The 25,980-nt window shown below is 47.3% G+C and overlaps 1 protein-coding gene across 2 annotated transcripts in view; it reads right to left on the bottom strand.

The window, feature by feature from the left end:
- Window positions 1-25,980, bottom strand: part of LOC138246618 (zinc finger protein Xfin-like) — an 80,117-nt gene that overhangs the window by 5,522 nt on the left and 48,615 nt on the right. For both annotated transcript variants that reach the window (XM_069201325.1, XM_069201326.1), the window contains one exon: window positions 271-5,043. In XM_069201325.1, the coding sequence (XP_069057426.1) occupies window positions 271-5,043 (4,773 nt within the window). The remainder of the gene's footprint in view (window positions 1-270; window positions 5,044-25,980) is intronic.

The raw sequence follows: 25,980 nt of genomic DNA, 5'->3' as shown, positions 1-25,980 counted from the left end.
CTCAAATGTGACACATATTCAGTACGCCGTCTTTCAAGTTCTATAGGATAGAATGGAATCGTAATTTGGCTGCTTTCCGACGGGAGAGACCCCGTCCGCCAACATCGTAATCTGGTCCAAAGTATGTTTTACTAAAGTAGGATATGCTTTTCTACTCTTGTGCAAATATCACCATGCACCACCAGTACGCCGTGTTTAAGCAGGTCTGGTTTCAGTGAAGGAAAAAAAAACAGACAATATTTTAGAGAACAGCAAAGCGACAATGCTTACCCGAGGGGACCTTTAATTTCACATGCTTTCGTGGTCTTCCTCTAGGGCGTCCCTGGTGGGGCACATGCAGCCTGGGTGCCTGTTGGTTGCTGTCTCCAGCAGTCACCTTGCTAATTAGGTCCTGAGCTGAAGGATTATCAGAGTTCACACATGAGGATTCAGAGTCTACAGTGGTCTCTGTGCTACGGGCAGCTACTTCGCTAGAGGAAGTGCGGGAAGCCTTGTGGCTCTTCATGTGGTAGATGAGGTTAGACTGCTGCCTGAAGCTCTTCTCGCACAGCTGGCACTGGTAGGGCATCTCTCCGGTGTGTGTCCGCAGGTGCACCATGAGGCTGGTGCGCTGACTGAACTCCTTGCCACACTCTTTGCACTGATAGCGCCGATCTCCCGAGTGAATCCGTTGGTGAACAATGAGGTTGGACTCATGGGTGAAAGTCTTGCAACACTCGCTGCACTTGTACTTTGCATCTTCAGTTGGGTCTGCCTCCTCTCTCTTGCTTGTGTTGGCATTTTGCAGTCTTCTTCTCGAACGGGTTTGTCGTGGCTCCACAACAGATGGTGAGCCACTTCCACCACAGGCAGCCTCTTCTGCCTTCACTTCTGAGTGGGAGGTGGCATCAGGCACCTCATCAGATGCCTCAGACTTTAGGATCTGATGAGAGCTGCGTCCAGCTCCTGCTTGGTTGGGGAGGTCTTCACCTTCCTTGCAGGCTAGCTTCCCTTGGACCGTGCGGCTTTTTAGGTGATAAATAAGATTGGACTGCTGCCGAAAGCACCTCTTGCACTGCATACATTGGTAGGGCATCTCCCCAGTATGGGTCCGCAGGTGCACCATTAGGCTGGTGCGCTGACTGAAGTGCTTGCCACATTCATGGCACCCATACGTCTTGTCTCCAGTGTGAATCCGCTGGTGCACGATGAGGTTGGAAATGTGGTTAAAGGTCTTGAAACACTCGCTGCATTTGAAGGGCCGGAATTCTACAGAAAATGGAAGCTGGGAAGAAAGGTCTTCTTCCAACTTGATATTGGTTGTTGTGGTGCCCCCTGTCAAGACAGGGTGGTCCGGACAATTGCTTTTTACACCATCACATTCACTGTTCCTCCCAACATACAAGCCTGTTGTAATGTCTATACCTGAAGGAGTAATTAGCTCTTCCTTGGCAATTTCTGCAATCCCATTGTAAGTTATCTGGTACCCCTGAAGGGATCCGTGCAGACCCAAGTCTTTGGCAGCCTCAACAGTTAGCAGAACATGACTCTTCAGATGGTGGGTAAGGTTGGACTGCTGCCGGAAGCTTCGGTCGCACTTGTCACAGTGGTAGGGCAGCTCCCCCGTGTGGATCCGCTGGTGCACCACCAGGTTAGACTTGTGGTTGAACCTCTTGGGACACTTTCTACACCGGTATGGTCTCTTGGCCATTGGCATCCTTTGGCAGGATAAGGGGTTGCTATGTGCTCCGAAGTTCGGCTTGAATTTGAAGTACTTCCTTGGTCGGCCTCTGCCATTCGGCCGGTGGTGCATTAAAAAGTCCAACTGTTGACTGGTAGTCCTCTCAGACATGACACCTTTAAATGTTCTCTCCCCTGTGTAGGCTTGCATTTTAGTCATGCTCAAGCAACCATTTACCTGCTCAGTCTTGCCTGTGTAATGGGGACCACCGTGAACATGGCCCTCTACTTTCTGTACTCTATAGCTGTGTGCAGTGTGAGACTTAAGGTGGTAGAGGAGGTTTGACTGCTGTCTGAAGCGCCGGCCACACTGCTTACACTCGAACGGCATCTCTCCTGTGTGCGTCCTCATGTGAACCATCAGGCTGGTGCGGTGACCAAACCTCTTCCCGCACACCTGGCATGGGTGCTTCTTTTCGACCAGGTGCATGCGCTTATGGGCCTGCAGCTTCGCCTCATGCGTGAAATGTTTCGGGCAATGTTCACACTTGTAAATACTAACGGGAGGCATCAAGCTTTGCATAAAGTTCGAAGCTCTGTCAGAATTTGGTTTGATGTACTTGGGAGGCCTACCTCTTTTGCGCTTTCCGGGTGGTGGGAGGGCCATTAAAAGAGACGGCTGATTTAAGTTCTCTTCTTGAGCCACAGGGGTTGATGCAGGGATGCTGTGTGAAGGAACCAAGGGACACTCTCTCTGAGGACTACTCTTAAAAGCTTGAGATGGCTGACTGATCAACATGTCCTCCCCAGGCTCTGGCTTAATATCCATATGGACAGGAGTGATGGTCTGGTTTTCAGCAGACTTCAATTCATACTGTAAAGAAGGGATAAGCAATTCTTCAGGGGGCTCAGGCTTAACATCAACATGCAAATGATGGGAAAGCAGATCCCCAGAGGGTGTGGGCCCCCCACTAACAAGCAGTTCCTCAGGGGGCTCAGATTTGACATTCACTAGAGAAGGGCTGCTGAGAAGGCTCTCCGCAGGCTCTGACCCCCCTTGTACTTGTGACAAACTTATGAGCATGTCCTCACTCGGCTGAGACTGAAAATGCGTAAGTGAAGGACAAAGAGGAAGCTCCTGGGGTGGACTGGATATTATATCTATTAGGGAAGAACACACTAGCTCTCCCTCGGAAGGCAGAACATCCACGAGTGAAGGAGAAGTTGATAACTCCTGAGAGGGCTTAGACATTAAATCCATGAGAGGGGGAGTCATCGGGACTCCCTCGGAAGGCAGAGCATCCACACGAGAAGGAGAGGTAGGTGGGTGGAGAGAGGGTGGTGACACCGGGTTTACAAAGGATTGATTAAGTGGTTGATCCAAGGGCTCTGTCTTAAAGTTCACATGTGGAGAACAGGAGGGAAGCCCCTGGGAAGGGTGGGTCTGGTCGTCTAAATGGGCCTGGATATGCAGCAGGTTCTCGTGGGTACCAGGCGTGTTGGTGACATGTGCAGGGCAAGCGGGTATATCTTGGGAAGGTGCAGAATCAGAATTCACATGTGACTCACTATTGAGTAAATGCTCAGAAGGCTCCACTTTTACAGCAACAGGTGAACTTGGGATGGGTATATTTCCAGATGGCATCAATTTAGGTGTCGCAGATGATGGCCTCCTGAACAGGTCTTCTGTTGGCCTAACGGGCACTTTGATGTTCGAAGGAGTGATGAGTAAGTCTCCAGAGGTTTCATACTTGATCCTTGGTAGGGGAGTGATATTGCGGAAGTTCTGCAGTCCAGAACCTGCTGTACTTTCGGTGCAAGATAGCACGCCCTGCACATTGTTGGTCTTCAGGTGATATATGAGATTTGACTGCTGTCGGAAGCTCCTCTTGCATTGACGGCACTGGTAGGGCATCTCCCCGGTGTGTGTCCTGATATGCACCATCAGGCTGGTGCGCCGGCTGAACTCCTTGCCGCACTCATGGCACCTATAGGTCCGGTCTCCTGTGTGGATCCGCTGGTGAACAATGAGATTTGACTCGTGGGTAAATCTCTTGAAGCAGCTGCTGCACGTGTAGGGCCTTTTTCCTGCAGGGATTTCCAGGTGAGAAGCCAGATCAAAGGGCAACCTCGAGGTACTCTCTAGAATGGGGGGGTTCCCCCTGGCCATTAGAGCAGAGTGTGGACTGAAGCCGTCTTTGGGGTCTTGGGGCATTTTAGTGCTCATCTTTGGAATAACAATCCCCGGAGAGCTCTGATTGCACTGCTGGAGGTACTTTGAGGGATCAGGGTGTGGAACTCGTAGCTCTACCTGGTGGTCGAAGCGATCCATACGCTTGAGGTAGCTGAGGATGTCCTGAGTGACGTGGCTCTTCATGTGATGGGTGAGATTGGACTTCTGGCGGAAGCTTCGGTTGCACTTGTCACATGGGTAGGGCATCTCACCCGTGTGGGTGCGCAGATGCACAGTCAGACTGGTGCGCTGGTTGAAAGTTTTCTGGCATAAGTGGCAGCTGAAGGGCTTCTCCCCAGTGTGGATGCGTAGGTGAGTCAGCAGGGATGACTGCTTGCTGAAACTCCGGTCACATACAATGCACTGGTAGATCTTAGCATCTCCGGGTACTTCCTGACACTCAGCCAGGACCACCTCGTGGTCGATGCACTCAAACTGCTCCTCCTGGGTGTGTGATTTCTGGTGCTCTAGGAGCTCTGTTGGGTCTCTGAACGTGCTGGTGCAGAAGGGGCACTGGACCAGGCCCCAGGTTCCTTGCATGAGCTCCTGGTTCGGGATTGCCAACATGTTGTCCTGTCCCATTCCGCTCTCTAGTATTTCAAGCGATTTCTTCTCCTCAGACAAGAGATTGTTGATGTACATGGTGGAGGAAGACAAGGATTGGCAAGCACTTATTTGAGGGAGAGATCTATCTGAACTGCCATCAGTACAATTAGTGTATTGTGGAGCAAAGTACCCACTTGTCTGCATGTCATCTTGGATCTTCATGTGATTAGCTAGTTCTAGGTCACTTTTTGCAGTGTGCATTAGCAGGGGCTCTGCATATTCTCCGGTGGCCTTGTAATTCTGCTTGCTAAGGATCTGGGACGTCTCTCCAGTATAGTTCGAGTGGCTTTGGATTTCGCCTCCATCTGTCAGAGTCATCCTAACGTGGTTAAGCCCCTCTGTCGCACCCTCTGCTTCGTTCTGTTTTGAACCAGTCTGCCAAGCCTCACAGTGTCCAAAACCCATAGGCTGATGCTGTCTGGAGTACGGGGGGATCATTCCATCGGGGATGGCTGTGTCAACCTCATCAAAGGAAGATGCCTGTGTTTCCAAAATCTTTTTGGCTTCTGTGGTAATGAGAGTCATCTCCAATGACAATCCTTTCTCTGAAAAGAAAAAAAAAAAAAACAATATTAGGTCTGTATTCAAATAGAAAAACCAAAGAAAAACAATGAAGTTAAATAATTATGAATTTGAAAATAAGCATTAGTGCCAGGTCTCTCACATAGAATCGCTGCAAGTCCGAGGGATGAGCAGCCTCATCAAGAGCACTTTACGATGGTCATATTTCCAGCCTGGGCCTGGTCTCGCAGCAGACTACTTTGGGTAGCAAGACAATTTACATGCCCAGATTTGCATTCTTAGAAATAGAAACTTGGGTTGTTTACAAAGCCCACATATCAGTCAGGGGGTGGAGGAGAGGGGAGGTCCACAAGCAGTTCACCTCACATGAAGGGCTAGGTAATTCCAATCCTCAAAAAGCAGACCATAGCATTTGGTCATGCCTAAATACAGAGTCACAAATTCTCACTAATTAATCTAAAGCTTTGAGGCACAAAAAAGAGCTTCAGCCAATTAAAGTCCCCCTCACACTCCAGGAAGGTTTACAACATTGGACTTGAAGTGGGCAGGGCCTTAATGGTGCCTCTGGAAAACATCTCTAATCACACCTCTGTATCAAGCCCCACACTCGCTTCGTGACTCGCCACCTCTAGAAAGTCTCTCTTCTTCAGTCCCTACTTAGCAGTGTTAACACCTTCAGATAATAGTAAGATAGTGTGTGTATTAAACTGAATAACAAGTGGTCCAAAAATCCCATGAAAGGTAAGTATCTCTGCAAGAGGAAGGTCCATCAAAAGCCTTGGAATCTGTGACAGTGTGATAGTCCCACACAGAAACCCTCTCCATTACTGGGAGTGTTTATGCACTGGGACTTTGGAAATCTCACAGAGGAAAGGTATGGAGGATTTTAGGTACCTAAAAATACTATTTTTTTTCGGGAAAGAACAGGTCAGAATTCTTCCAGGGGAGTCTACTACTATGAGCGAGTCTAAATGTCAACCTATAGCCTTCCCTTGCGTACAGCTGGGATTGCCTGCAGCTCTGCCACCCACACCGCCAAAGCACAGGCAGGGGAGTGCATGTTATCCCTCGCACATCTCAGCGTGCAAGCAAAAACCATGGCAAACACAACGGACTCCAAAGCTGATGTAAGCCCTCTATTGCACTTAGTCAACCTTACTCGGAAAGCCAACACTGGCACTCGCATCACTCCTAAAGGAGTGACCAACAAAGGCAAAGCCCTCCACATTGTGGGTCACCAAGGAACTCATTGAGAGTAAATGAGCTTAAAGCAATAAAAGAAACAGCAAAACCCCAAATCTGACACTGAAGTCTCCCCGCTCCTCACACAGAAACATTGGCGCTACAGCCAAGGCCATCTGTAGCCAGTCACTTGTCATGCTGCGTCTTTAAGGCCTTCAAGCACTGCCTCATTTTTATTGTGGATAATACTGCACTTCACTGTCAACTGAAGCACCATCAAACAAATACATATGACAGCAAACCCCGACCAAGCACCACCTCAATAGCACCAAGCAATCTACTGTTGCGTGTCCCATCCCATTATCCAATAATGCAAAACTTCTCAAAGTTGCATCCTCTTGTACCAGCCTTATTACCCTCAAATCCAGCCCATTTGGTGGCAGCATGCTCCCACCCACCATAAGTAAACCCCCCACCCTCAGAAGCAGCCTCAGCCATATGCTTAGGCACCCCTTGAGCAAAGCTGGAATGTTACAGGTTCTAAATAAAATGCAAACATAAAGACTCTGTCAGCTACCAATCCACCACACACAGTTTTATTTTCAAAGACATAACTAGGTAAACACCTGCTACCCAACTAAAGGAGCAAAATAGCATCAATTCCATTTAACCAATCTGGTTACAGGCCATGCAGCAGCACAGAGAAAGCAGGCATGCGAATCAAGAATATCGCCTTCTCTTCATTCATTGGGATCCACGCCTGAGGTACCTGGTCGAGGTTGATCTCTCAACCACCTTGTGTGCCACCGAACATCGATCCCAGATCAATATATTCATATCGCATAAGGAGCTGAATGACAGGACACTTCACTGTTTGCCTAACACTAAAACCAACAGCAACTAGTCCATATCAGCACCTTCAGACTCCACCAGCTTCTGGGCACTAGAGGAGCATCAGCTCTGACATCAATCACACAGAATATGCACAGAAAAGGCAGCAATGCAATCCTTCTCAAAACAGAATACTGGGCAGCAGGGACTGGATGGTATCCATCATGGACATAAATCTTTAGTCCTTCGTGCCAAACCGCCGGCTGGTGAGACTTGTGGTATTAGGTTGCTCTTTTCGCACTGCAAAGTGATTACGATGGTGGTGGCCCTTGCCAGGATGCTATGACACTTGTGTAGGAGGTGTGGCACTTAAGGAGGCTCTTGCCAGGACCTGGGCCCAAGATCGGTGGTAGACGTGGTTGTGCAGTGTCAGAGTTTGTGAATGGTGGTGATCTCTATTCACTACTCTAGCAGGCATGAGACCTTGTGGGAAAAGCTTCAGCGGTGAAGATGCCCATGACCCAGCAGGAGGCTGAAAGAAGGGCTCAGTCATCTGCAGACCTGCTGGGGCTGGATGAGGTGCAAGGGTGGGTGACGCTGGCAGAGGACAACCATGGGAGACATTGGTCACCTGTGGTGTGTGGGCGCTCGCCTGTTTGGCTGTTTGGAGCGTACACAGAGAAGCACACCACAGTTAGTCCTACCCCGAGGCTTCATCCCATGAGGACATTCTCACGCTACTCAGGGACAGCTCCCTTGACATGGTCGTGTTGTGCCCCAATCACTCCAGTAAGAAATGGGAGGTTGGATCTGTAACAATCTAGGGAAGGTTATTGTGGAAATATGTGAACGATCATCAGTGGAGTGATTGTGTGAGTTTAAAAGTAAGTAATTGTCTGGCAATGATGATTGAAAACGTTTAGAGAAAACCACAGTCCAGTGTTGGTAGAACAAGGAAAGCTATTAAATATTGCCAAATTGGCATTGGTTCAATTACAGGGGGTGAAAAGAGTCCTTGGAGGCACTGGACAAATTCATCTGATGTTCTTGTGATGCCCCACTTGTTTTCTATACACTAGGTTCCCGATTGACGCGTTTGACGTTCCGACACTCTGCTGGTGGTTTTCTCAGGACAGGGATCTAGTGAATACTGTGAAAGGAGGAAAAAAGGAATGCGATGGAGGGGAACAGACTCCAGTGCTACACTAAGAGGTGGTGGTTGTGGAAAAAACCTGCATGTGAGTTATAGCTCTTAGGTTGGGCACATTCTGGTATAATGCTGAGTATTCAGTCATTCAAGGGAAATCATACAGGTTAGGCAGGTTGAAGTAACCACTGTCTGAACTTCCACCAACCATCCAGAAACCTCCCCTCTGCCTTCCCGGTCATCACACAGACACCTCACATCCACTGGACCCTCAGCGGAGGCCACGCCTTTTACCACCTCGCCACCAAGCCCTGGAAGGGTCTTCCTCTCCACCTCTGAACATGTCCCTCGCTGACGGACTTCAGGAAGAGACTCAAAACCTGGCTGTTCGATTAAGCCCAGTAACCCAGTGCCTGGATACCCTTACGGGTGATAAGCTGTGCTCTACAAATACTGATTGATTGAATACGTTTACTGCGGGTGGTGGTGATTGTGGTGACAAAACCTTTTAAAACTGGCATAGCCTGCAGTTTGGACAGGTCAAGGCCAGGCTGAAGAACACCCCACGGTGTCCAGCCATTGACAATGCCCCCCACACAATAGGGGCGAAGAGTCGACTTTGACTGACCTCCTGTGAGTTGTCACTCACCACACTTGTGGCCTCATCAATGTCTTAACCTGACTGGCCCAGAGTTCCACTTACTAGAAGACTACCATGGTGACAAAGGGGAAAGATTTCCCTCGTCTCAAGGTACTGCGTTGAAAACTGCTAAGAGAGGTACAGTGGGGGCATTTCCAGGGTCCGGGAGGAGCAGCTACATTGGGAACAGGCACTTATGCGCTCAGTTCAGGTCGTATACATCGTCCTTAGTGAGAAAATTGTGATGGTGGCTACAGCTCTGGACGGTATAGAAACAAATGGGAAACCTTAGCAGGCCGATTACCAACAGCTAAGCGTATGCTGGATTCTATAGACGGCAGGGTCAAAGCGCTAGAGAATATTAAGTCTGAGATGGAGCTGGAAGACCAGGAAGCATAGTCCTTTAGGCATAATGCTCTGGCTGCAATGACCACCCTGAACAGAGACTGGAAAGGTTGGATGACCTACGGAGAGGCACTCACATGTATATCTTGGGCAGGGGCACTGTTCACAAAACTAAGACCTCTGTTGGCCAAACATTTGGGAATCTCATCCGAGGAAGTGTCTGCAAAGGTGGATTTAAGGAGTCATGATGGAGGCCCTGGGTGCACTGTACTACTGGTGATGAATACAGCCGATTGGATGGATCAAAGGCCAGATGTATCCAAGTTCCATTTTGCATTACCTAAATAGCGAATTTTAGGTAATCACTATTTAGGTAATGCAAAATGGAATGTAACAAAACAGCCATTCCCTAATAACGATTACTTAATATTCACAATCGCTATTAGGGAATGAGACTCCATTTGTTCGCATAGGTTCCTAATTTGCTAATTTCTTTTAAGAATTTGCAAGTTAGGAAATGCAAAACCAAGGGTGCTGAGGGCCTTAGGCCCACTTGGATGCACCCCACCCCCAAAACAATTGTGCACATGTAGTGCGCACACATGGCTTAGAGGCATGTGTGCACAACACTGCACTTTAAGAAATGCATTTTTAATGCATTTTTTTAAAAATGTACATAGTTACCACCAACTTGGATTTGGTGGTAATTGCATTTCCAGTTCACATATAGGAAATGCTTGATAAATCTGCATAGGGAATCGCAAATAGGAATTCCCTATTTGCGACTTCCTATTTAGGGAATCAAAATTGCAATTCTCTATTTGGAGTCACATTTTAGGGAATTGCAAAAAATTGTGGTTCCCTAAAATGGAACTGTGATGCCTTTCGTACATCGTGAAAGGCTATTTCGCATTAGCAAACGGTGGAATTTACCAATTTGCATTGTTTGTGAATGCAAAATCCTTTGATACATCTGCCCCCAAGTCCTTATGGAGGCCATCGGGGGCAAAGAAGAGAAAATGGGGGAGCAAAGGCTGTTTTTTCCCTTAACTTGCATCCGTCTACCCTGGCAAGAGAAAGGGGCATTCTGAGCATCATGAGGGGCTTTGAGACAAAGCCAATGGATCACATGGAGACTGAGGGGATGGTGGAAGGGGCTAAGGCTGTAAGCAGGTTGACATACATTTCGACGTGGGTGATGGAAGGGTTGTGGCAAGTGCAGTGTGGAGGTGGGTGGGGTGAGAGGGCAAAAATGCTAGGAGTAGGCCAGTGTGAATGGCGACAGGAAGGAAATGGAAAGACTGATAGTGAGAAGCACACAACGAATGAGGATGACAAGTGGGAATAGTAGTCTGGGACTGATGGGAGAGAATGTGAGTGACGATGAGATTCCGGGAAGAGACCCGCCTGGAAAATAGAGATGGACAAAGCTGAGAAATTGGCATGTTAAGTTGGCCATCTCTTGCATCCTGTGGATGTCTGAGGCACTATAATAGTTCTGGTGGTAAAAAATAACAATCCGTGCCATATTGTGGTAATTCTCGTCCTCTGTACTAGTGGTGGCTTTTAGAATTTGGCCCGTGTTCATAAGAGCATTTATGTACGTGGACCTTAAAATCTTTGCCTTGATAACTCCTTCCAGTCCAAACGTATGATAAATCAGAGTTACTTTCATCCAGGAAGGTTCCAGTGCAAGTGAAGTTCTGTCTGGAGAAGTGGAGCACGCAATCGAGCCCAGGAAGAATCCTACAGTCAGCTACCTGTCAAGGGAACAGGAAATGAGCTCCACGGCTGCTGCATTCACCATAAAATCTCAGTGGTTTTCAGAGAGGAGACCTGGTGTCTTGGACATGGACAGCATGAACGTTGGCAGCTCCTGCTGAGGAGAATTCTTTGTTCCGGTTGCCGTCCGCGGAAGAAGGAAGAGCTCTGGGTTAGGATAAGCTCCTTTCCGGGAACCATTATTCACACCATGCTAGATTCTTGTAGCACAAGGGATTCTAGGAGTTTTGCAGCCATAAAACATGCCCTCTGATGAGCAGGTGCATCATATCGCTGTACGCAGAGCACAGGGGCGACTGGTGTTCATGGGAAAAATGGGCATTGCCCTGCCACCCTCCTGGAAGGGGCAAGAACGGGGAAATAAACACAGAGCAGCTGAAAAGAAATCACTGCTGTGAGCTGAATCTCTTTGGTGAACTCTAGTGATCTTTGCAGATGTCCTACTGTGCAAGTGTTAGATGGGCAAGGTTCAGTTCGACCTGCAGCCACAATCTAAAGCAATGACATCATCAGAGAAGGAACAGTGGCATCATTAGGAGAGGGAGTGCTGAATTAGAAGGCCAGGGATCTGCTTCTTTTTGGGGCACTTAAAAAGTTGTCCTGAATGGCCATTCACTTCAATGGCGGGGGTGGAAAGGCCGATAAGACGAAGAGGGAGTGGGTGGCAACAATTTGTTGATTAGCACAGAGGGGCAGTCTGCAGGAGGGGTGCAGGGGGCTGCTCCTCTGGCAGTAACAGGTGTTTAGTGCTGCATTTGGTTTCACTTTGAAAAAAACATTATGGAGCTGAGCATGACAGAGTGCTCCCTAGCTCGGCCGGAGAGGCCCAAGAGAGGGAAGGGACCAGCAGCCGACAACAGATGCACTAGTGGACTAAGAGGTAAGTGTGCAATTAAGCTTCTGCATCGGGGGCATCGTCACCCCGCCACCCCCACCCCATTCCCTGCTTTAGAAGCTACGGGGGGAGAGTGAGGTCCTTGATGGGCCTCTTCTGTCTGCAGCTCGGCAGACAAAGGTTCATAATGAACTTGGGAGGGTGAATGAGTGAAAGAAGGGATGGGGGATGGATGAGTGAAAGGATGAATGTAGTGAAAGGGAGAGACGGTGTGTGAGCAAAAGGGAGGGTAGAAGGATGGATGGAGGGGGGAAAGGATGGATGGATGAATACAAGTGTAAAACGATGAGTGGATGAATGGATGGAGTTAAAATATGGATATAGAGTGAAAGGATGGATGTAGGAATGGAAGAGTGAAAGGGATAAAATATGGATATAGAGTGAAAGGATGGATGTAGGAATGGAAGAGTGAAAGGGATAGCTGCTGTATGGGTGAGCAAAAGGGAGGGTAGATGGATGGAGGGGTGAAAGGATGGATGGATAAATGGAAGAGTAAAATGATAGATGAGTGGATGAATGGATGGAGTTAAAATATGGATGGAGTTAAAATATGGATGGAAGAGTGAAAGGGTGGATGTAGGAATGGAAGCGTGAAAGGGAGTGCTAGTGTATGAGTGAAAGGGAGAGAGGGCGTATGAGCAAGAGGGAGGATGGATGGATGGAGGGGTGAAAGGAAAGATGGGTCATGAGAGAAAGGATGGATGAAAGAATGAGTGAAAGGATGGATGGATGAACAGAAGTGTAAAAGGATGGATGAATGGATGGAGTTACAATATGGATGGATGAGCAAAAGGATGGATGAGTGGAAGGACGTATGTAAAGATGCATGAGTAGAACAATGAATGGATGGGTGAGTGAAAGGTAGGGTAGAGGGATGTCTGGATGAAAGGATGGATGAGTGAAAGGGTGAATTGATGTATGGGTGAATAGATTGATAAATTGGTGAGTGAGTGAAAGGATAGATGGACGAGTGAAAGGGTAAATAGAAGGATGTGTCAATGGATGGCTGGATGGCTGAGTGAAAGGGTGGATAGACGGATGAACCAAAGGGAGGATGATGGATGGAGTGAAAGGATGGATAGATGGAAAGGATGGGTAAATGAATGGATGAAAGGGGGTGGATAAATGAAAGGATGGATGATTGAGTGGATAGATTGGTTTGATGGATGGGTGTTCCTGGACAAACTGAGACATCTAGTGACATTGTTTGATTGCTGACACAGGTGCATGAAGGTGCCTGCACCATTCCAGCACTGTGAGCATGTCTGAGTGACTGTGTGTGAGTTAAAGTGAGAGAGAGAGTCAGTGAAAGTAAGTCTGGGAGACCGAGGATTAGAAGTATGTGTGAGAACGAATGTGAGTGAATGATGGAGAATGATAGTGCAACTGAGTATAACTGTGTGTGAGACACAGTAAGACTGAGTAATTCAAAATGAGTGAGAATGATTGGGACTGAGTGAGACAGAGTAGGTCAGAGTAGAATGAGTGAGACTGTGTGAAAATGAGTGAGTCAAAGTGAGACAGTAAACTTAGAGGGTTATTTACAAGACGCCTGCACTGCGTTGCCTTACTCTGTGTCAAGGAAGCGTTCCATGGGGGTTGCGGTGGGTGTTCCCATGCAACACCAATGGATTTTGATGCTGTCCTAAATTTACAAAGTCGAGTAAACCTGGAGCAGCACCAAAATCGTACATCTCCACAGAGCAGGCAAAATTCCATTTCATTGTGCCGCTTTCCATGTGTGCTGCATTCTGCAGCACACATAAAAATAAGGACCACGCCTCCGTGGATTGTGTCTGCGCAGGAAGGTGTCCCTTCTTGCACAAAAACAATCCTGCCAACAATGTAAAACAAGGGTGCCTGCGATGGCGCTAGGCACCAAATTGTGCATCGGCGCTGGCTGAAAGTACAGGAATGCACCGTATCTCGTACATATGGTGCATTCCTGCCCTTTCAATTTGGTGTAGGGCAGCATAGCAAAAAGGCTTGTGGTGCTGCCCTACGCCAAATCTTGAAATTGAGGCCCTAGTGAAAGAAAGTGTGCGAGAATCCTTCAAGAAGAAGCTGAATGGAATTTGAACCAAGGATCACGCCCGCCACTTTTAAAGGTCACCAGCCACCACTAGAGGGGAGGTCTTGCTGTGGAGGTTTGAGGCTACTCAAGATTAGCTTTCTAGAAAGGTTTGCATTTTCTAACTACGTCAGCCAGCGCTACTCCTCTGAGCCACCTTGGAACCTGGAAGACCAGGGGACTCAGGATTAAAACCATCAGCCTCTTGAGTTTCTCCCCGAGTCCTCAGCCTACTAGTGCTGTGACATTTTTGAGGGACACTGGTCTTTGGACTCCATGGCTTGCCTGCAAGCGTGCTCTGACCGACGGAAGATGCCGAAAGAATGGTGATCGTATGTTGAGGGCAAGACCTTGCAGCTGCCTGTAAGCCTGTCCTGCGGATGTGCAACAACTTTGCACCCTTTAAACCTCAGTAACACTTTGTACTGGTGCAACACACCTCGACTACTTCTGCAACTTATTTGTCATGACACGTCCCATCAGGTTCTCACGTTCTTCACTCGCTGCATGAAGTACACTCAAAGGGCCTGATTACAACTTTGTAGGAAGGTGTTAATCCGTCCCAAAAGTGACAGATATACCACCAGCCGTATTACGAGTCCATTATATCCTATGGAACTCGTAATATGGTGGGCAGGATGGATTAACACCTCCTCCAAAGTTGTAATCAGGCCCAAAGTCTAATAAGAATGGATTGCGAATAATTCCGGAATCTGGCGATCTTGGCGCTAATCCCAGTTTTACCACTTGACTCATTTTGGGTAAACCACTTAATCTCTCAAGTTTAAACAATGTGAGATATATTATGTAAATTTGTAAATTACACTCCAATCTTGTATCATCTCTCCACCCCATTACAGTACAAAGCTGTAGGTTGTGCTACCTAAACATGAATAGATATACAAATGTCAGTGGCAACAATGATTCAAGGTGTCCTTTGTTACTTATAACCAAAGGGCTCTCTGGTGGACGTAGTGGCTGGAACAATTTATTAACTTGGTGCGTAGACATAATCAGTGCGGTGCTGCTGGCGTCACCGGGGCGAGCGCCATCGCCAGCGGGTAGGAGAGCCAGGAGTACTCTTACACGAAATAATAAAGGCAATGTTACTAAGTATTTCAAGGAGCGGATTTATTTTTGGAATGTTTCCATCATTTAGTACTTTGGAGGCACAAACAACAGCCTGAAAGACAGAGGCCCTAGAGCTTTTTTCAAGCTTGTTTAGAGACAAAATAAAAGAAAGCGGTTTGCACAGTTGTAAATAAGTGAATATAAATATTAAGTGATGGTGGCCTGTTCAGCCCTACATGCAGCTATGGATACCGTATCACTGGGCAAGTACGTAAAACCGGTCTACACCTCTAAGGGCAAAAAGTGGATAATAAACACATAAAATATATTTAGTGCAAAAAGTAATAAAAGAATTGTCAGATTATTTGTTCTAAAAATGCTAATAAAGGAGTCAAGGTGACAACTAAGTCACGACAGTGTAGTAATGTTCTGTTATTTACAAATATACATTTTGCTTCTCTTTTGAACACTTGATTTACTTTGCAATTGATTTTCTCGGTAGTAGCATTAGATTAAAATCTCTTGATCTTCCCATGTGATGGAAGGGTTGTGGCAAGTGCAGTGTGGAGGTGGGTGGGGTGAGAGGGCAAAACTGCTAGGAGTAGGCCAGTGTGAATGGCGACAGGAAGGAAATGGAAAGACTGATAGTGAGAAGCACACAACGAATGAGGATGACAAGTGGGAATAGTAGTCTGGGACTGATGGGAGAGAATGTGAGTGACGATGAGATTCCGGGAAGAGACCCGTCTGGAAAATAGAGATGGACAAAGCTGAGAAATTGGCATGTTAAGTTGGCCATCTCTTGCATCCTGTGGATGTCTGAGGCACTATAATAGTTCTGGTGGTAAAAAATAACAATCCGTGCCATATTGTGGTAATTCTCGTCCTCTGTACTAGTGGCGGCTTTTAGAATTTGGCCCGTGTTCATAAGAGCATTTATGTACGTGGACCTTAAAATCTTTGCCTTGATAACTCCTTCCAGTCCAAACGTATGATAAATCAGAGTTACTTTCATCCAGGAAGGTTCCAGTGCAAGTGAAGTTCTGTCTGGAGAAGTGGAGCACGCAATCGAGCCCAGGAAGAATCCTACAGTCAGCTACCTGTCAAGGGAACAGGAAATGAGCTCCACGGCTGCTGCATTCACCATAAAATCTCAGTGGTTTTCAGAGAGGAGACCTGGTGTCTTGGACATGGACAGCATGAACGTTGGCAGCTCCTGCTGAGGAGAATTCTTTGTTCCGGTTGCCGTCCGCGGAAGAAGGAAGAGCTCTGGGTTAGGATAAGCTCCTTTCCGGGAACCATTATTCACACCATGCTAGATTCTTGTAGCACAAGGGATTCTAGGAGTTTTGCAGCCATAAAACATGCCCTCTGATGAGCAGGTGCATCATATCGCTGTACGCAGAGCACAGGGGCGACTGGTGTTCATGGGAAAAATGGGCATTGCCCTGCCACCCTCCTGGAAGGGGCAAGAACGGGGAAATAAACACAGAGCAGCTGAAAAGAAATCACTGCTGTGAGCTGAATCTCTTTGGTGAACTCTAGTGATCTTTGCAGATGTCCTACTGTGCAAGTGTTAGATGGGCAAGGTTCAGTTCGACCTGCAGCCACAATCTAAAGCAATGACATCATCAGAGAAGGAACAGTGGCATCATTAGGAGAGGGAGTGCTGAATTAGAAGGCCAGGGATCTGCTTCTTTTTGGGGCACTTAAAAAGTTGTCCTGAATGGCCATTCACTTCAATGGCGGGGGTGGAAAGGCCGATAAGACGAAGAGGGAGTGGGTGGCAACAATTTGTTGATTAGCACAGAGGGGCAGTCTGCAGGAGGGGTGCAGGGGGCTGCTCCTCTGGCAGTAACAGGTGTTTAGTGCTGCATTTGGTTTCACTTTGAAAAAAACATTATGGAGCTGAGCATGACAGAGTGCTCCCTAGCTCGGCCGGAGAGGCCCAAGAGAGGGAAGGGACCAGCAGCCGACAACAGATGCACTAGTGGACTAAGAGGTAAGTGTGCAATTAAGCTTCTGCATCGGGGGCATCGTCACCCCGCCACCCCCACCCCATTCCCTGCTTTAGAAGCTACGGGGGGAGAGTGAGGTCCTTGATGGGCCTCTTCTGTCTGCAGCTCGGCAGACAAAGGTTCATAATGAACTTGGGAGGGTGAATGAGTGAAAGAAGGGATGGGGGATGGATGAGTGAAAGGATGAATGTAGTGAAAGGGAGAGACGGTGTGTGAGCAAAAGGGAGGGTAGAAGGATGGATGGAGGGGGGAAAGGATGGATGGATGAATACAAGTGTAAAACGATGAGTGGATGAATGGATGGAGTTAAAATATGGATATAGAGTGAAAGGATGGATGTAGGAATGGAAGAGTGAAAGGGATAGCTGCTGTATGGGTGAAAGGGAGAGACGGTGTGTGAGCAAAAGGGAGGGTAGATGGATGGAGGGGTGAAAGGATGGATGGATGAATGGAAGTGTAAAATGATAGATGAGTGGATGAATGGATGGAGTTAAAATATGGATGGAGTTAAAATATGGATGGAAGAGTGAAAGGGTGGATGTAGGAATGGAAGCGTGAAAGGGAGTGCTAGTGTATGAGTGAAAGGGAGAGAGGGCGTATGAGCAAGAGGGAGGATGGATGGATGGAGGGGTGAAAGGAAAGATGGGTCATGAGAGAAAGGATGGATGAAAGAATGAGTGAAAGGATGGATGGATGGACAGAAGTGTAAAAGGATGGATGAATGGATGGAGTTACAATATGGATGGATGAGCAAAAGGATGGATGAGTGGAAGGACGTATGTAAAGATGCATGAGTAGAACAATGAATGGATGGGTGAGTGAAAGGTAGGGTAGAGGGATGTCTGGATGAAAGGATGGATGAGTGAAAGGGTGAATTGATGTATGGGTGAATAGATTGATAAATTGGTGAGTGAGTGAAAGGATAGATGGACGAGTGAAAGGGTAAATAGAAGGATGTGTCAATGGATGGCTGAGTGAAAGGGTGGATAGACGGATGAACCAAAGGGAGGATGATGGATGGAGTGAAAGGATGGATAGATGGAAAGGATGGGTAAATGAATGGATGAAAGGGGGTGGATAAATGAAAGGATGGATGATTGAGTGGATAGATTGGTTTGATGGATGGGTGTTCCTGGACAAACTGAGACATCTAGTGACATTGTTTGATTGCTGACACAGGTGCATGAAGGTGCCTGCACCATTCCAGCACTGTGAGCATGTCTGAGTGACTGTGTGTGAGTTAAAGTGAGAGAGAGAGTCAGTGAAAGTAAGTCTGGGAGACCGAGGATTAGAAGTATGTGTGAGAACGAATGTGAGTGAATGATGGAGAATGATAGTGCAACTGAGTATAACTGTGTGTGAGACACAGTAAGACTGAGTAATTCAAAATGAGTGAGAATGATTGGGACTGAGTGAGACAGAGTAGGTCAGAGTAGAATGAGTGAGACTGTGTGAAAATGAGTGAGTCAAAGTGAGACAGTAAACTTAGAGGGTTATTTACAAGACGCCTGCACTGCGTTGCCTTACTCTGTGTCAAGGAAGCGTTCCATGGGGGTTGCGGTGGGTGTTCCCATGCAACACCAATGGATTTTGATGCTGTCCTAAATTTACAAAGTCGAGTAAACCTGGAGCAGCACCAAAATCGTACATCTCCACAGAGCAGGCAAAATTCCATTTCATTGTGCCGCTTTCCATGTGTGCTGCATTCTGCAGCACACATAAAAATAAGGACCACGCCTCCGTGGATTGTGTCTGCGCAGGAAGGTGTCCCTTCTTGCACAAAAACAATCCTGCCAACAATGTAAAACAAGGGTGCCTGCGATGGCGCTAGGCACCAAATTGTGCATCGGCGCTGGCTGAAAGTACAGGAATGCACCGTATCTCGTACATATGGTGCATTCCTGCCCTTTCAATTTGGTGTAGGGCAGCATAGCAAAAAGGCTTGTGGTGCTGCCCTACGCCAAATCTTGAAATTGAGGCCCTAGTGAAAGAAAGTGTGCGAGAATCCTTCAAGAAGAAGCTAAATGGAATTTGAACCAAGGATCACGCCCGCCACTTTTAAAGGTCACCAGCCACCACTAGAGGGGAGGTCTTGCTGTGGAGGTTTGAGGCTACTCAAGATTAGCTTTCTAGAAAGGTTTGCATTTTCTAACTACGTCAGCCAGCGCTACTCCTCTGAGCCACCTTGGAACCTGGAAGACCAGGGGACTCAGGATTAAAACCATCAGCCTCTTGAGTTTCTCCCCGAGTCCTCAGCCTACTAGTGCTGTGACATTTTTGAGGGACACTGGTCTTTGGACTCCATGGCTTGCCTGCAAGCGTGCTCTGACCGACGGAAGATGCCGAAAGAATGGTGATCGTATGTTGAGGGCAAGACCTTGCAGCTGCCTGTAAGCCTGTCCTGCGGATGTGAAACAACTTTGCACCCTTTAAACCTCAGTAACACTTTGTACTGGTGCAACACACCTCGACTACTTCTGCAACTTATTTGTCATGACACGTCCCATCAGGTTCTCACGTTCTTCACTCGCTGCATGAAGTACACTCAAAGGGCCTGATTACAACTTTGTAGGAAGGTGTTAATCCGTCCCAAAAGTGACAGATATACCACCAGCCGTATTACGAGTCCATTATATCCTATGGAACTCGTAATATGGTGGGCAGGATGGATTAACACCTCCTCCAAAGTTGTAATCAGGCCCAAAGTCTAATAAGAATGGATTGTGAATAATTCTGGAATCTGGCGATCTTGGCGCTAATCCCAGTTTTACCACTTGACTCATTTTGGGTAAACCACTTAATCTCTCAAGTTTAAACAATGTGAGATATATTATGTAAATTTGTAAATTACACTCCAATCTTGTATCATCTCTCCACCCCATTACAGTACAATGCTGTAGGTTGTGCTACCTAAACATGAATAGATATACAAATGTCAGTGGCAACAATGATTCAAGGTGTCCTTTGTTACTTATAACCAAAGGGCTCTCTGGTGGACGTAGTGGCTGGAACAATTTATTAACTTGGTGCGTAGACATAATCAGTGCGGTGCTGCTGGCGTCACCGGGGCGAGCGCCATCGCCAGCGGGTAGGAGAGCCAGGAGTACTCTTACACGAAATAATAAAGGCAATGTTACTAAGTATTTCAAGGAGCGGATTTATTTTTGGAATGTTTCCATCATTTAGTACTTTGGAAGCACAAACAACAGCCTGAAAGACAGAGGCCCTAGAGCTTTTTTCAAGCTTGTTTAGAGACAAAATAAAAGAAAGCGGTTTGCACAGTTGTAAATAAGTGAATATAAATATTAAGTGATGGTGGCCTGTTCAGCCCTACATGCAGCTATGGATACCGTATCACTGGGCAAGTACGTAAAACCGGTCTACACCTCTAAGGGCAAAAAGTGGATAATAAACACATAAAATATATTTAGTGCAAAAAGTAATAAAATAATTGTCAGATTATTTGTTCTAAAAATGCTAATAAAGGAGTCAAGGTGACAACTAAGTCACGACAGTGTAGTAATGTTCTGTTATTTACAAATATACATTTTGCTTCTCTTTTGAACACTTGATTTACTTTGCAATTGATTTTCTCGGTAGTAGCATTAGATTAAAATCTCTTGATCTTCCCATCCCTTTTTAACTCTCTTTGCTGAATAATCTTAATTCAATATTTCTCTTTCTACCTCAACATGGTTTGGAGTTTAGAGGTATTTACTTCCTTTGTATGTGTAGTTGTATAAATCATGTGCAGTCCTGCACATGCCAAAGAAGGCTTCCTCGTTCCATCCGTGTTACCAAAAGCGAGCCAAAGGTACCTTAAGAAAAAACAGTTTATGTTTTCAGTTAAACTTTGTGACATTACGCGTGGGATGTGGGGAGGAGGGGTATTTTGAGGGGGGGTAGTGAAGGCAGTCTCCACAGGCACCCAGGAATCACAAATGCAGGTCATGTCCTACTACTGCTGTGCTGAGGAACTCCGTCGCACCAGCACCTCCCGGCCAAGTCCACCCCGTACCATAACCGCAACAGCAGTCGTAGTGTGAGATGCAGCATGGTGGGGTACTGCAGAGGCCAACAAGGACAATGTTACACCTTGATGAGAAAGGGTTGGCCTGTTTTTTTAATGACCTGGGGGATAAGGTATGCACGGCATGGATGTTTGCAGCGTAACTGCCCAAGCGCTTTCCTCACAAGCGTCTGAGAGGCTTTTAACGTGGAGATCTGATCTGCCTTTAATAATGGAAAGTTTGTGGGAATCACATTGTGCTTGAAGGATAGGAAGATTTAGAGAAGTTGCAGGGGGCAGTGGTTTCTAGGTCTGGGAGCTTCCTGCTCTGGTTAACTCCAAGGGCTGTTGAGTTTCAGGTTGACCCAGGTGCAGAAGGAGCGATGATGTCAGCGAGGCTTCTCAGAGTGGAGATACAGTGGTGTCAAGGTGATCTGCTGGACTGAGTAGAAGACAGGACCGGGTGCATCAGTAAAGAGATGAGTTTTGAAGCTTCTGAAACTTGAGTATTATGGCTGTCTTTATGTGAAGAGTGGTGTGTGGTGGTCTGTTTATGAGCTTAAATTGGATTGGCTGCCCAAAGGAGACGGAACAGAAAGGATCAGGACCACGCTGTTGCCGTCGGCGATGATTTAAGAGTAGAGAGGCTACAGTCTCAAAAGGGTTTCTATTGCCAAAGTCAGGGAAGCTGCTTGGAGATTATGATCACCACGACTGATGATGCAGAGTTTGGAAATGGCGGGGACGACAAGGGTATTAGTTGGTTCTAATTCATCGGAGTATCCCCACCTTAAGTTCTGTATATTGAAAACTCTGATTACACTACTGAAACCTAAAGCTGTTCCCACTTCTAGCCATCAAACAGCGGTCTACTACATGCCTAAATATAAAATTAATGAATTTAGATTGGTGCATATGTTGCTGCCTAGCTTCTTTCAGGTGTTCTGAAGTAGTAACTTCACTACAACATTTGCATTACTCATTTGGTTGTCTATGGCAGGAGTAACAGTTTCTTCATTAATATTCACATTTTGCCAGCTCACACACTTCCTACACTACAGGATACAACATCCACTTACAGAAAGTCCGGCTGTCACACTCTGATAGACGCGTTGAACTCTGTGCCCTTTTAGCTGCATTATTTTTGCCTTATTTTTTAGTTCGAGCGCTCAAGCGCACTGACCTGTTGTAAGTATTGAGGGCTTTTAACCACGCCCACCGCATGCCCATCACTTTCACTCGTTCGTGGGCTTGCCTTTCAAAAATTCAGATCTTTGGCGATATTGTCTGCTTCTGCTGTGTGTTCGAAAGCATCAAGTTTATTCAGACGATGGGCTGTTAGTATCATCGAACATGGATCCACCATGCCGTGCAGGCCATAGGAACACTCAACTTCAATTGTCTTCTGTAAGGAAATGCCTCCTTGGCATGGTTGCCCCCTGACTTTTTGCCTTTGCTGATGCTATGTTTACAATTGAAAGTGTGCTGAGGCCTGCTAACCAGGCCCCAGCACCAGTGTTCTTTCCCTAACCTGTACTTTTGTATCCACAATTGGCAGACCCTGGCATCCAGATAAGTCCCTTGTAACTGGTACTTCTAGTACCAAGGGCCCTGATGCCAAGGAAGGTCTCTAAGGGCTGCAGCATGTCTTATGCCACCCTGGAGACCTCTCACTCAGCACAGACACCCTGCTTGCCAGCTTGTGTGTGCTAGTGAGGACAAAACGAGTAAGTCGACATGGCACTCCCCTCAGGGTGCCATGCCAGCCTCTCACTGCCTATGCAGTATAGGTAAGACACCTCTCTAGCAGGCCTTACAGCCCTAAGGCAGGGTGCACTATACCATAGGTGAGGGTACCAGTGCATGAGCATGGTACCCCTACAGTGTCTAAACAAAACCTTAGACATTGTAAGTGCAGGGTAGCCATAAGAGTATATGGTCTGGGAGTCTGTCAAACACGAACTCCACAGCACCATAATGGCTACACTGAAAACTGGGAAGTTTGGTATCAAACTTCTCAGTACAATAAATGCACACTGATGCCAGTGTACATTTTATTGTAAAATACACCACAGAGGGCACCTTAGAGGTGCCCCCTGAAACTTAACCGACTGTCTGTGTAGGCTGACTAGTTCCAGCAGCCTGCCACACCAGAGACATGTTGCTGGCCCCATGGGGAGAGTGCCTTTGTCACTCTGAGGCCAGTAACAAAGCCTGCACTGGGTGGAGATGCTAACACCTCCCCCAGGCAGGAGCTGTAACACCTGGCGGTGAGCCTCAAAGGCTCACCCCTTTGTCACAGCCCAGCAGGGCACTCCAGCTTAGTGGAGTTGCCCGCCCCCTCCGGCCACGGCCCCCACTTTTGGCGGCAAGGCTGGAGGGAACAAAGAAAGCAACAAGGAGGAGTCACTGGCCAGTCAGGACAGCCCCTAAGGTGTCCTGAGCTGAGGTGACTCTGACTTTTAGAAATCCTCCATCTTGCAGATGGAGGATTCCCCCAATAGGGTTAGGATTGTGACCCCCTCCCCTTGGGAGGAGGCACAAAGAGGGTGTACCCACCCTCAGGGCTAGCAGCCATTGGCTACTAACCCCCCAGACCTAAACACGCCCTTAAATTTAGTATTTAAGGGCTACCCTGAACCCTAGAAAATCAGATTCCTGCAACTACAAGAAGAAGGACTGCCTAGCTGAAAACCCCTGCAGAGGAAGACCAGAAGACGACAACTGCCTTGGCTCCAGAAACTCACCGGCCTGTCTCCTGCCTTCCAAAGATCCTGCTCCAGCGACGCCTTCCAAAGGGACCAGCGACCTCGACATCCTCTGAGGACTGACCCTGCTTCGAAAAGACAAGAAACTCCCGAGGACAGCGGACCTGCTCCAAGAAAAGCTGCAACTTTGTTTCCAGCAGCTTTAAAGAACCCTGCAAGCTCCCCGCAAGAAGCGTGAGACTTGCAACACTGCACCCGGCGACCCCGACTCGGCTTGTGGCGATCCAACACCTCAGGCGGGACCCCAGGACTACTCTAAGACTGTGAGTACAAAAACCTGTCCCCCCTGAGCCCCCACAGCGCCGCCTGCAGAGGGAATCCCGAGGCTTCCCCTGACCGCGACTCTTTGAATCCTAAGTCCCGACACCTGGGAGAGACCCTGCACCCGCAGCCCCCAGGACCTGAAGGACCGGACTTTCACTGGAGGAGTGACCCCCAGGAGTCCCTCTCCCTTGACCAAGTGGAGGTTTCCCCGAGGAACCCCCCCCTTGCCTACCTGCAGCGCTGAAGAGATCTCTAGATCTCCCATTGACTTCCATTACAAACCCGACGCTTGTTTCTACACTGCACCCGGCCGCCCCCGCGCTGCTGAGGGTGAAATTTCTGTGTGGGCTTGTGTCCCCCCCCGGTGCCCTACAAAACCCCCCTGGTCTGCCCTCCGAAGACGCGGGTACTTACCTGCAAGCAGACCGGAACCGGGGCACCCCCTTCTCTCCATTCTAGCCTATGTGTTTTGGGCACCACTTTGAACTCTGCACCTGACCGGCCCTGAGCTGCTGGTGTGGTGACTTTGGGGTTGCTCTGAACCCCCAACGGTGGGCTACCTTGGACCAAGAACTAAGCCCTGTAAGTGTCTTACTTACCTGGTTAACCTAACAAATACTTACCTCCCCTAGGAACTGTGAAAATTGCAGTGTCCACTTTTAAAACAGCTATTTGTGAATAACTTGAAAAGTATACATGCAATTTTGATGATTTGAAGTTCCTAAAGTACTTACCTGCAATACCTTTCGAATGAGATATTACATGTAGAATTTGAACCTGTGGTTCTTAAAATAAACTAAGAAAAGATATTTTTCTATATAAAAACCTATTGGCTGGATTTGTCTCTGAGTGTGTGTACCTCATTTATTGTCTATGTGTATGTACAACAAATGCTTAACACTACTCCTTGGATAAGCCTACTGCTCGACCACACTACCACAAAATAGAGCATTAGTATTATCTATTTTTACCACTATTTTACCTCTAAGGGGAACCCTTGGACTCTGTGCATGCTATTCCTTACTTTGAAATAGCACATACAGAGCCAACTTCCTACATTGGTGGATCAGCGGTGGGGTACAAGACTTTGCATTTGCTGGACTACTCAGCCAATACCTGATCACACGACAAATTCCAAAATTGTCATTAGAAATTGATTTTTGCAATTTGACAAGTTTTCTAAATTCTTAAAAGACCTGCTAGGGCCTTGTGTTAGATCCTGTTTAGCATTTCTTTTGGAGTTTAAAAGTTTGTAAAAGTTTGAATTAGATTCTAGAACCACTTGTAGATTCTTAAAAAGTATTCCAACTTTTAGAAGCAAAATGTCTAGCACAGATGTGACTGTGGTGGAACTCGACACCACACCTTACCTCCATCTTAAGATGAGGGAGCTAAGGTCACTCTGTAAAATAAAGAAAATAACAAAGGGCCCCAAACCTACCAAAATACAGCTCCAGGAGCTTTTGGCAGAGTTTGAAAAGGCCAACCCCTCTGAGGGTGGCAACTCAGAGGAAGAGGATAGTGACTTGGAGGACAATTCCCCCCTACCAATCCTATCTAGGGAGAACAGGGTCCCTCAAACCCTGACTCCAAAAATAATAGTCAGAGATGCTGGTTCCCTCACAGGAGAGACCAACACCTCTGAAATCACTGAGGATAACCCCAGTGAAGAGGACATCCAGTTAGCCAGGATGGCCAAAAGATTGGCTTTGGAAAGACAGATCCTAGCCATAGAGAGGGAAAGACAAGAGATGGGCCTAGGACCCATCAATGGTGGCAGCAACATAAATAGGGTCAGAGATTCTCCTGACATGTTGAAAATCCCCAAAGGGATTGTAACTAAATATGAAGATGGTGATGACATCACCAAATGGTTCACAGCTTTTGAGAGGGCTTGTGTAACCAGAAAAGTGAACAGATCTCACTGGGGTGCTCTC

The sequence above is a fragment of the Pleurodeles waltl genome, chromosome 7, assembly GCF_031143425.1.
Source record: "Pleurodeles waltl isolate 20211129_DDA chromosome 7, aPleWal1.hap1.20221129, whole genome shotgun sequence".
In the NCBI taxonomy this organism is placed as follows: domain Eukaryota; kingdom Metazoa; phylum Chordata; class Amphibia; order Caudata; family Salamandridae; genus Pleurodeles; species Pleurodeles waltl.
This window is presented reverse-complemented; position numbering and strand designations above follow the sequence as displayed.